The 11,002-nt window shown below is 43.8% G+C and overlaps 1 protein-coding gene across 1 annotated transcript; it reads right to left on the bottom strand.

The window, feature by feature from the left end:
* Nucleotides 1-2,426: 2,426 nt before the first annotated feature.
* LOC131951925 (tubulin beta chain) lies at nucleotides 2,427-10,699 on the bottom strand. Its single transcript, XM_059314376.1, has 6 exons — nucleotides 10,298-10,699; nucleotides 9,202-9,310; nucleotides 8,482-8,625; nucleotides 5,655-5,866; nucleotides 3,686-4,361; nucleotides 2,427-3,091 (listed from the first exon to the last, which is right to left on the bottom strand). The coding sequence occupies exons 1-6, from the start codon at nucleotides 10,352-10,354 to the stop codon at nucleotides 2,955-2,957; spliced, it is 1,335 nt and encodes a 444-aa protein (XP_059170359.1). The 5' UTR covers nucleotides 10,355-10,699; the 3' UTR covers nucleotides 2,427-2,954.
* Between the last annotated feature and the right edge of the window lie 303 nt (nucleotides 10,700-11,002).

Below are 11,002 nucleotides of genomic sequence, written 5' to 3'. Positions count from 1 at the left end.
TATTTTTTCCGTTTGTTTTTAAATAACAGATTACTGGGTCGAATTGTAAGGGATTTTGATTGTTGAAAAACTAAGAGGTGGAAATTTTCAGCTGTTTAGTTGGTTTGTTAATGGGAGGGGGGGGGGGCCTAGGGGTAGGCAGGTAGACCTACATTTAGACAAAGTTGAATAATAGGCTTTAGAAGTTAACAAATCTTAAGAGCTATTGATAATTGAGGGGGGGGGGGGGTGGGATGGGAAGACGCTTCGTGGAAGCGTTCTGGAGTGGGGGTGGCTTGTTGTGACGGTGGTGGTGGGGTGGGCTAGGTTTACATGACGTCATCAATGGACGCCATTTTCGCCAATGTCATGGACTATGTGAATGAGCCACAATAGTTTCTAACAAAGAGCTCTTGAACGCTTTTCGTACAACATCTGGGGCTTTTCATTCATGTGGGAGGAAAAACAAGTGTAAGTGATTGGTCAAGTGGTGTGATGCGCATTTTTCCCCTCACCACACACACACACAGTCACACACACACACACAGTCACACACACACACACTTAAACATACACATCATAATAACCCTACACATACATGTACACGTACGCGTACACGAAGACGTATACACACATACACACACATACCACCGCCATAGACCTACGCCATGACATCACAAGCGCTGGCTCCACCAATATAGTTACAATGGGACAATCAACCTAGTCAAGCAACAGGGTAGAAGCGAGAGTTATGTAGGATATAGTGGGGTGGGGGGTGGGTGGGGGTGGGGCTAACGACGTCACGCTAAGCTCTTTACAGATAGGAAAGAAACGAAAATAGCGAGTACGGGGTAGAGGGGGGGGGGGAGACAATGCTACATTGTCTTATAGTGGTAGGAGTGGAATTTAAAATGTATGTTTGTAGGGGCGGGATTTAAAATGTATGTTTTTGTGCAGGTATTGTGCCCAATGGCCACTTCCTGTTTTCAACAGTGCCGGATTTACGTAGAAGCTAAACAGGGTATAGCTTAGCACTTAGGACCCCGCTTTTATTGGGGGACGGGGGGGGGGGGGGGAACGGGGACGGGGGGGGGGGGGGCTCTACAGAATTATTTTTAAACTGGTGGACATTTTGTAGGTAAATTTTTTTAAAACATGTATTTATAATTCTCCTTCCCTGTCAGAGGCCGAGTACTCTTTTCACTAGTTATAAAAACACTTTCAAAACCTTATTTTGTAGCAATAGTAGGCTGGTTTCCCCGGCATTGTACGTTAGTAAGAAATCTTAAGGTTAGGCGAAGGCGCTGGGTCGGTGTGGTCGAGTCGGTAAAGCTCATGGTTGCTTATCTGAAAAGTCTCGAGTTCGAACTCTAGTAGACCCATATGACGCTTAACAAGCAAGAAGACCCGATAAAGCTAATAGCGTTGTTAAATAAAAACGTAAGAAATATCAGCATCTCCTTAGTACACACCCATGCTAAATAGACCGTTGGCGAACAAAACGCACCTGAGACATTGTAGTATGTCTTTAAAATACTATCTCCAATACCACTGCCACAAATTCGAGTTTTTGTTTCAAAGGTCTCTCTACTAAAAGCGTAGTCTAAGGGAAAATGTACATATGTGCAGTCCCCCCCCCCCTTTCCCATACCTCCGCTAGGGATTTGTTTTAACTGTTAGTGAGGTGGATTAATGTTCAGAACGATACTTTTTTTGTTTTAAAAATACAATCTGTGGCCAGCACCCAATATAAGACATACTCAATAATTGCTGTTCCATATTGACAGAACGTCATCATTGCCTGTAAAGATCAACTTTAAACCGGAAACTGTAAACATTGAAGATCTGAGACGTGTTCATTTTGATATGGAACAGCCCTACATTTAAGGCAGCTGTTGACAAATTTAAGTCTTAATTGTTACTTATGTTAATAGGCCTACTATTGTGTAGCCACTTCCACAACTTCATTGAAATTCACGAAGGCGTTCTATGGCGGTTAGTTGTTTGAGGTTAACTGGATCCACTGTACCCATTGTTCTAGTATTGTTGGTCCTTTGTCTATTCAGTTTTTTCAATAAAATGATTTCAAATTCATACTTTGTAGTAATGCGTTTTGTGTAATCATGTAATGATACAGCTATTGTTTTCCCTATCTTTATTTCGCATTTTACCTTGTTTTATAGTGTCTTGAATGTGTCGATTTATAAAAATCTGCTGATGCATTGAAATTTGTACTTTAGAACAAGGTATAATTAAAAACAAAACGCATTTGGACGTCTTTCATTGAGACAATAAAATAAGTTAAGGAAATTAGCTGGAAAAAACAACAACAAACAAACAAACTAGCGAACAAAACTCAAGTAAATGGACAACAGAAATATTGTTAGAACTGTCTAAACAATAGCGTTGAGCTAGAATAAATTCCTACACTTTGACATTAAAGTTAGTGAAGCTAAAAATGATTTTTATTTGAACTCACGACCATCCTCAGGTTTAAGACATGATCAAGACCAAAATTGAAATAATAAATTTATTAACATTCGGGGCGGGTTGTTGTCTTGCCATGTTTTTATTGTATCCACGACAGGTGGGGGAAAACAAGTAAACAAAGTTTGAAAGCATTACATCACTGCTTGGGTTGGCTGAATTTTTTTTTGGTTTCGTTTCTGGTAACATTAGTATAATAGATGTAAACTATACAGCAGGCTTCATGAGGTTAAGTAGTTGGTTTTTCAAAAAAGATGAATCGTAATATTCTGTCTAGGAGCGAAACGAAATAATTGATGTTGCGTTCTTTTATATTTTTCTTAAAAATCAAAGTCACTTCAAGATGTTAAAGTTTTCAACGATGGTATACTATGGCTCTTTCTATGATGGACTGTAATGGGTAGCAATAGCTACGAGATGGACAATGGTCACTCTGGTCAAGCTATGCATGTAAGGCGCAAAGGTGTGGGCGTTGGGGAGGTATTGATTTATGCCTCCTCTTCCTCCTCTTCATAAAAGTTGATGCCGTCCTCCACTGTAGCCTCCTCGTATTGCTGGTACTCGGAGACTAGATCGCTCATGTTGGACTCGGCTTCTGTGAATTCCATCTCATCCATGCCTTCACCTAGTGGACAGAGATGGGAACAAAACCTCTATGTTAGATACAGCACGGAGAGAATAAGGGCTATAGAGAAGCTGTAGAGGGGGTATGGAGAAGGTATAGAACAGCTATAGAGAAGCTAGAGAGAAGTTAGATAAAGTGCATCACAGTGTTGTATGAAATAAGACTACATTTATCGCAAATGTTATTTAAAAACGTGCAGAGTTTCTTCCAGGTATCTTCGAAGAAAGTCTACCGCCCCCCCCCCCGAACGAAATGGAATTTATTTAGAAAACATACTTTTACCAGTGTCCGCCCCCCCCCCCCCCCGAGAAATAAGTCTGGAAGAAACACTGCTTGTAAACATAATAATAAAACATGTTTATAATTATCTAAGTTGTCCACAAATGACATCTTATACATTAGGATAGTAATTTTAATGATGAACAAAATTTACGTTAGAATCATGATTTATTTAAGGGTTTAAGTGGGGGAAAGGGGTGGGGCTGGTCGGGCTTGTTTTGACTACGTGTTACGCTATGGAGGGGATAAGAAAAATAGGCAAACATTACGTGACGTCATTTCTGGACGGCCACTAGATGCTTGTATCAAACCCACCTGTGTACCAGTGCAAGAAAGCACGACGACGGAACATGGCTGAGAATTGTTCCCCAACACGCTTGAATGGTTCTTGCATCGCTGTGTTGTTCCCCATGAAAATTGCCGACATTTTGAGCCCCCGGGGCGGGATATCGCAGACAGCGGTCTTGACGTTGTTGGGGATCCACTCTACGAAGTAGCGGCTGTTCTTGTTCTGGACGTTCAACATCTGCTCGTCCACTTCCTTCATGGACATCTTCCCTCTGAACACGGTCGCCGCAGTCAGGTAACGACCGTGACGTGGGTCGCACGCCGCCATCATGTTCTTGGCATCGAACATCTGCTGGGTCAGCTCTGGAACCGTCAGGTTACGGTACCACTGGCTGCCGCGGGAGGTTAAAGGTGCGAATCCCGTCATGAAGAAATGCAGGCGGGGGAATGGCACCATGTTGACGGCTAGTTTACGGAGGTCAGCGTTCAGCTGGCCGGGGAATCGGAGACAGGTGGTGATGCCAGACATGGTCGCAGACACCAGGTGGTTTAAGTCGCCGTTGGTGGGGGTGGAGAGGCGGAGGGTGTGAAAGCAAATGTCGTAGAGAGCTTCGTTGTCGATGATGTAGGTCTCATCGGTGTTCTCGACCAGGAGGTGAATGGCAAGGGTACAGTTGTAGGGCTCTACTACGGTGTCGGAGACCTGCAGATATAGACAGACATTGAAGAAACAATTTATACAAGGGTACAGTTGTAGGGCTCTACGACGGTGTCGGATACCTGCAGATATACACAGACATTGAAGAAACAATTAACATACAAGAGTACAGTTGTAGGGCTCTACTACGGTGTCGGATACCTGCAGATATACACAGACATTGAAGAAACAATTAACATACAAGAGTACAGTTGTAGGGCTCTACGACGGTGTCGGATACCTAAAGATACACAGAAATTGAAGAAACAATAAACTTATGTTCTGTGGTATTTTTGACCGGTATCGCGGCAAATTTAGTTATTGTTAAAGAATAGGGTATGATATTTTTTGGGTTAAAATAGCGAACAAAAACAACTTTGATACAATTTACAATTAAAAACTATCGTACATTTTTACAACATCTTTGCCAGCATTCGCTAATGTTATCTAACCCTGAATAGACCCACACTGTCCTTCTAAACAAACATGTGTATTGTGCTGAATAGAGTTCAACGTTCAAGTCTCTTGAATTAATACAATCACTTGTTAAACAATACATTTTATTCTTTAGTGGTCAGTCTCGCACATTTTAACTTAAGAGTACATCGGTCTTCTATCTAGAGGCCCGGAAAGAGAGTGAATCGATGAACTTGCTAATATTTTCTGTGCTAACATGGCCAGGTCTGTTTGATAAATACACAGATCCTCGCTAGTGTCCATGACTAGTGAACTTGACTCTACTTGTGTAAGCTTTTTCTTTCTTTACAGACATCACCGTCTCAGGAGGTGTCTCTCATTAGCGAGGCAGGCCTCAACACGGCAAACTCCGACTAACTGGCTTGGATATTGGTTTGATTAATGTAAGCAATATGGGGAGAAGTGAATGTTGGAAACCAGGGCTCATATATCATATGTTTGACACTTGCCGTTCGTCCTAGGAAACCTAAACAGAATCAAACAAGTCGCTATGTTTTACTTGGCTGTTGCTATGTTCCTCAACATCAGGAGTTGGTTATGCTCAAATGCGACGCTCTATATGTAGCCGACTATTCAATATACAGAAACTTCAGTATATAACGAAGTATTGGATAAACATGTATCATACACCATTAAAACACAAACACTTCTATAATTCAACACAAAATACATTTATAATATACCATTACACATGAACACCATTAAACACAATCACATCCATGCACCACACAAACACCACACACACCTATCAACACACAAACACACTTCGCATCAAACCAGCCCATACACCGTACACCAACCCAGACCCAACCCAGAGCTGACCTTGGGTGAAGGGACCACGGAGTATGAGCACATGATCCTGTCAGGGTACTCCTCACGGACTTTGCTGATGATCAGAGTCCCAAGACCCGAGCCGGTGCCACCCCCCAGCGAGTGGGTCAGCTGGAAGCCCTGGAGACAGTCACAGTGCTCGGACTCTTTGCGGACGATCTCCATGATGTTGTCTACCAGCTCGGCACCGTCTGTGTAGTGGCCTGTGGGGGTAATGGAAGGGGGGGGTTATAACATGTGGCCTGTGGGGGTAAAGGGGGAGGGTTATAACATGTGGCCTGTGGGGGTAAAGGGGAGGGGTTATAACATGTGGCCTGTGGGGGTAAAGGTGGGGGGGGGGGGGGTTATAACGTGGCCTGTGGGGGTAAAGGGGGGGGGGGTTATAACATGTGACAGTGGGGGGGGGGTACAACGTGTGGGGTTATAACATGTGGCCTGTGGGGGTAAAGGGGGGAGTTTATAACGTGGCATGTGGGGGTAAAGTTGGGTGGGGTTATAACATGTGGCCTGTGGGGGTAAAGGGGGGGGGGGGTTATAACGTGTCCTGTGGGGGTAAGGGGGGGGGTTATAACGTGGCCTGTGGGGGTAAAGGGGGGGGGGGTTATAACATGTGGCCTGTGGGGGTAAAGGGGGGGCGGGGTTATAACATGTGGCCTGTGGGGGTAAAGGGGGGGGGGTTATAACGTGGCCTGTGGGGTAAAGTGGGGGGGGGGTTATAACATGTGGCCTGTGGGGGTAAAGGGGGGGTTATAACATGTGGCCTGTGGGGGTAAAGTTGGGTGGGGTTATAACATGTGGCCTGTGGGGGTAAAGTGTGTGTGGGGGGGGGTTATAACATGTGGCCTGTGGGGGTAAAGGGGTGGTGGTTATAACATGTGGCCTGAGGGGGTAAAGTGGGGGTGGTTATAACATATGGCCTGTGGGGGTAAAAGTGAGGGGGGATTTATAACATGTGACTGTGTGTGTGGGGAGATATAACATGTGGCCTGTGTGTGTGTGGATGGGGGTAGGTTATAACATGTGACATGTGGGGTTATAACACGTGACGCGTGTGTGTATGGGGGGGGTATGTAAGTAAAGTTCCCTTTCAAACCTGACGGTCTATAGGGCAAGTGAAGTAGAGTTCACTTGTTTCTGCGATAGATAGACAGCCCAGCCACCTTTACTTTCCCTAACGTGAGTTAGGTACCAATCAGAACTGGATGGACTCAGGGACGGTCTACTGACTTGAACCCGGATTCGAACTCGAGACTCACTGGTTAGCAGTCCAGCTCTCTACCGCTAAACCCTTGTGGGGGGGGGGGTAGGGTTTTAACATGTGACATGTGAGAGGTAGGGCTACAACATGTGACCTGTGAGAGGTAGGGCTACAACATGTGACAGGTAGGGCTACAACAGGTGACCTGTGAGAGGTAGGGCTACAACACGTGACCTGTGAGAGGTAGGGCTACAACAGGTGACCTGTGAGAGGTAGGGCTACAACATGTGACATGTGAGAGGTAGGGCTACAACATGTGACCTGTGAGAGGTAGGGCTACAACATGTGACCTGTGAGAGGTAGGGCTACAGCATGTGACCTGTGAGAGGTAGGGCTACAACATGTGACCTGTGAGAGGTAGGGCTACATGTGACCTGTGAGAGGTAGGGCTACAACATGTGACCTGTGAGAGGTAGGGCTACAACATGTGACCTGTGAGATGAAGGGCTACAGCATGTGACCTGTGAGAGGTAGGGCTACAACATGTGACCTGTGAGAGGTAGGGCTACAACATGTGACCTGTGAGAAGAAGGGCTACAGCATGTGACCTGTGAGAGGTAGGGCTACAACATGTGACCTGTGAGAAGAAGGGCTACAGCATGTGACCTGTGAGAGGTAGGGCTACAACATGTGACCTGTGAGAGGTAGGGCTACAACATGTGACCTGTGAGAAGAAGGGATACAGCATGTGACCTGTGAGAGGTAGGGCTACAACATGTGACCTGTGAGAAGAAGGGATACAGCATGTGACCTGTGAGAAGAAGGGATACAGCATGTGACCTGTGAGAGGTAGGGCTACAACGTGTGACCTGTGGCAAAAACAAGTGACCAATAGCAAATTCATATCACGTGACGTGTTGGAAATCATGTGAGCCGTGACTTGCAGCAACATCATATCATGTGACCTGTAGCAACATCATATCACGTGACCTGTAGCAACATCATATCAAGTGACCTGTAGTAACATATGTGACTTGTAGCAACATCACATCACCTGACTTGTAGCAACATCATATCACGTGACCTGTAGCAACATCACATCAAGTGACCTGTAGCAACATCATATCACGTGACTTGTAGCAACATCATATCACGTGACCTGTAGCAACATCATATCACGTGACCTGTAGCAACATAACATCAAGTGACCTGTAGCAACATCACATCAAGTGACCTGTAGCAACATCATATCACGTGACTTGTAGCAACATCATATCACGTGACCTGTAGCAACATCATATCACGTGACTTGTAGCAACACCATATCAAGTGACCTGTAGCAACATCATATCACGTGACTTGTAGCAACATCATATCACGTGACCTGTAGCAACATCATATCACGTGACTTGTAGCAACACCATATCACGTGACTTGTAGCAACATCATATCACGTGACCTGTAGCAACATATGTGACGTAGCAAATCATTTGACAAGTGACCTGTAACAAAATCACATAGCCTGTGACCCGTATCACCAACCTGTAGCACGCGATCTATGGAAACAACTGGCATCGTTACAACACACGACCTCATAAAAAAATACAAAGTGACACTGACCTTTGGCCCAGTTATTTGCGGCACCTCCTTTACCCGAGACAAAATTGTCGGGGCGGAAAATAGTGCCAAAGCGACCAGATCTGACCCAATCTATGGAGCCGGGTTCAAGGTCAACCAACGCTGCTCTGGGGACGTACCGGCCACCTGCAGAACAAACACAGGGTCAAGGTGGTTCGTTGTTTATAAAACTCAAGGCTAAAGTTTGATAGAGGTACCGTTACTGCATAGACTGGTGATTCTTCTGACGAGGTACGGCTAAAGGAAGAGTTAACTAGGTGTTTAATTATTTGGTCTGTCATACAAAATGTTTTCAGTTAAACGTCATGTTCGTTCAGATTCAAGTGTATAAAAGAGAGGGTATTATGTGAAAAAATATGTTGAGCTAATCGTCATGGCGAACTTGCGGCTTCGTTGTTGTACACGATGATGTCAAAGTTGTTTGATTAAATGTGAAGGTATTATGTGAAAATATAGTAGAGTAAGCAATCGTGTGAATGTATTATGTGAAAATATAGTAGAGTAAGCAATCGTGTGATGGTATTATGTGAAAAATATCGTTGAGTAAGCAATCGTGTGAGGGTATTATGTGAAATATAGTAGAGTAAGCAATGGGCCTACCTGCAGCTTCGTTGTAGTACACGTTGATGCGCTCAAATTTGTTTGATTAAATGTGAGGGTAATATGTAAAAAGTGAATGGTAAACCAACATGGCGGGCCTACCTGCGGCTTCGTTGTAGTACACATTGATGCGCTCTAGCTGGAGGTCCGAGTCTCCGTGGTAGTTTCCGGTTGGGTCAATGCCATGCTCGTCTGATATAACTTCCCAAAACTGGACATGGAGAAAGGGTTCAAAGGTTCAAGGGGCATCTATATTTTAACCCTTCCCCCACCACCCCCGATGTTGAAGTTTAGGATCGTTAGGGTTAGTGATTAATAGAATACAGTGGGTGGACGATAAATGGGGTAGGGGTTGTCAGTTCATTGTGAACATCAGTCATCTAGGCCTCTATGGGAGTGAGTGTTGACTTTTTGATGAAAAGCTTAATGAAATGGTGGGTGGGGTGATAGGGCGGGGAGGGATAGGGAGTGTTTAGGAAGAGGTAGGGTGAGGGGAGGGGGGTCTGGTTTATTAGGTCACGACGTTGAACATAGATCTAGATTTCTAGATTCTACTTAATTCACTGATATTGAACACTGATATTGAACATCGAACGTTTTAAATTATACACTTCAAATAAAAGGATATGTAGAGAATCTAGACCTTACACAAGCTTTAGTAAAAACAATATCGACCCGGCGACCAAGTTAAGCTCAAGTCAGCATTGTATCAGATCGTAGCTAGATCTAGCTTTAATTCTGATGGTCTACATTCTCGTTAAGGTTCCATAACACCCGATAACTTAGTGCTCAGATCTACATCTAGATCTAGATCTAGTTTGCCAATTTGTAACTTCATTGTCGAATTGAATTTTGCCAACAGACTTTCCGAGGCCGTAATCCCACATTTCGACTTTTACTAGATCTCTGGATCTATCAATTAAAGCTCCACTCGGTAATAAATAATGAGTGGTGGAGAGTTTATAGATCTAGATCTATATTCTAGATCTTTAATACATTGATAAATAGATTATAGATCTACTAGTAAACATTAAAACAACGAATTGTTTAAGACTTACGTGAGCCGAAGTCTCTGCTTAATATTAATATACATCTAGATCTAGTAATTAAGGGAGAGTTTATAATACTAGATTATAGATCTAGTATTCAATTGTAACGAACTTAGAGAATTTTTTGAGCTCAAGAAAATCTTACTCACCTTCGAGCCAATCTGGTTGCCGCATTGGCCGACCTGTATGTGCATAATTTCCCGCATCTTGAGCGTTTGCGTGGACCGCACTCCCCTGGAACAAACACACTATCAAGTTGGACCAAGCCTGGTCTTGGTCTCGTCTCAGTAGCTCCAAGAAATTCTTCAACCTTAGACCTACTAACTTTAACTTGATGGGGGGTCTGGTTACCAAGGATGTAATGGAAGAACACAGTTACCAAGAGAATGACGTGGTAGGAATCTGTTGAGCTGGTACAGCTATCGCACTGTCCCGTTCTACGATTGATTCTTTTTGTTTTTATTGGTGTTCGCCATTGTCCATTTCATAAAACGTTGTAGTTCTCAGCGGTTTTAATTAATTAGTTGTTCAATGAATTGTGTCAAAGATGGCTTATTTCTTCGCGGAGTGATTTGTGACAGTCGTCCGTCACTATAGGCAAAAAGTCGTGACGTCACCATTAGTGCGAAATGTAAACAGAGCCTTGAATTGCGCACCAAATTTTGGTGCCCGAATTTAAACTAGGGTTGGGGTGCGCTTTACTTTTTTTTATAAAGAAGTATTTAAATTACAAGAACAAAGAAACATGTTCCGATGCTCCATGCTCCTCATTATAAAATAGATCTAGGTTTTGTGCAAAGTTTGCTTCAAGGCTTAATTCAACAAAATTTCATTACCCTTTCATGCTTAACACG

This window comes from Physella acuta, unplaced genomic scaffold (genome assembly GCF_028476545.2).
Source record: "Physella acuta isolate Inbredline_101_S28 unplaced genomic scaffold, ASM2847654v3 ptg000838l, whole genome shotgun sequence".
Classification (NCBI taxonomy): Eukaryota; Metazoa; Mollusca; class Gastropoda; family Physidae; genus Physella; species Physella acuta.
This window is presented reverse-complemented; position numbering and strand designations above follow the sequence as displayed.

Excerpts from the sequence above, each read along its gene's own strand:
- LOC131951925 (XM_059314376.1), bottom strand. The coding sequence starts at position 10,354 with ATGCGGGAAATTATGCACATACAGGTCGGCCAATGCGGCAACCAGATT. Across the intron at positions 8,626-9,201 it reads GTACTACAACGAAGCCGCAG|GTGGCCGGTACGTCCCCAGA; the intron begins GTAGGCCCGCCA and ends TTTGTTCTGCAG. Across the intron at positions 4,362-5,654 it reads CCGTGGTCCCTTCACCCAAG|GTCTCCGACACCGTAGTAGA; the intron begins GTCAGCTCTGGG and ends CTATATCTGCAG.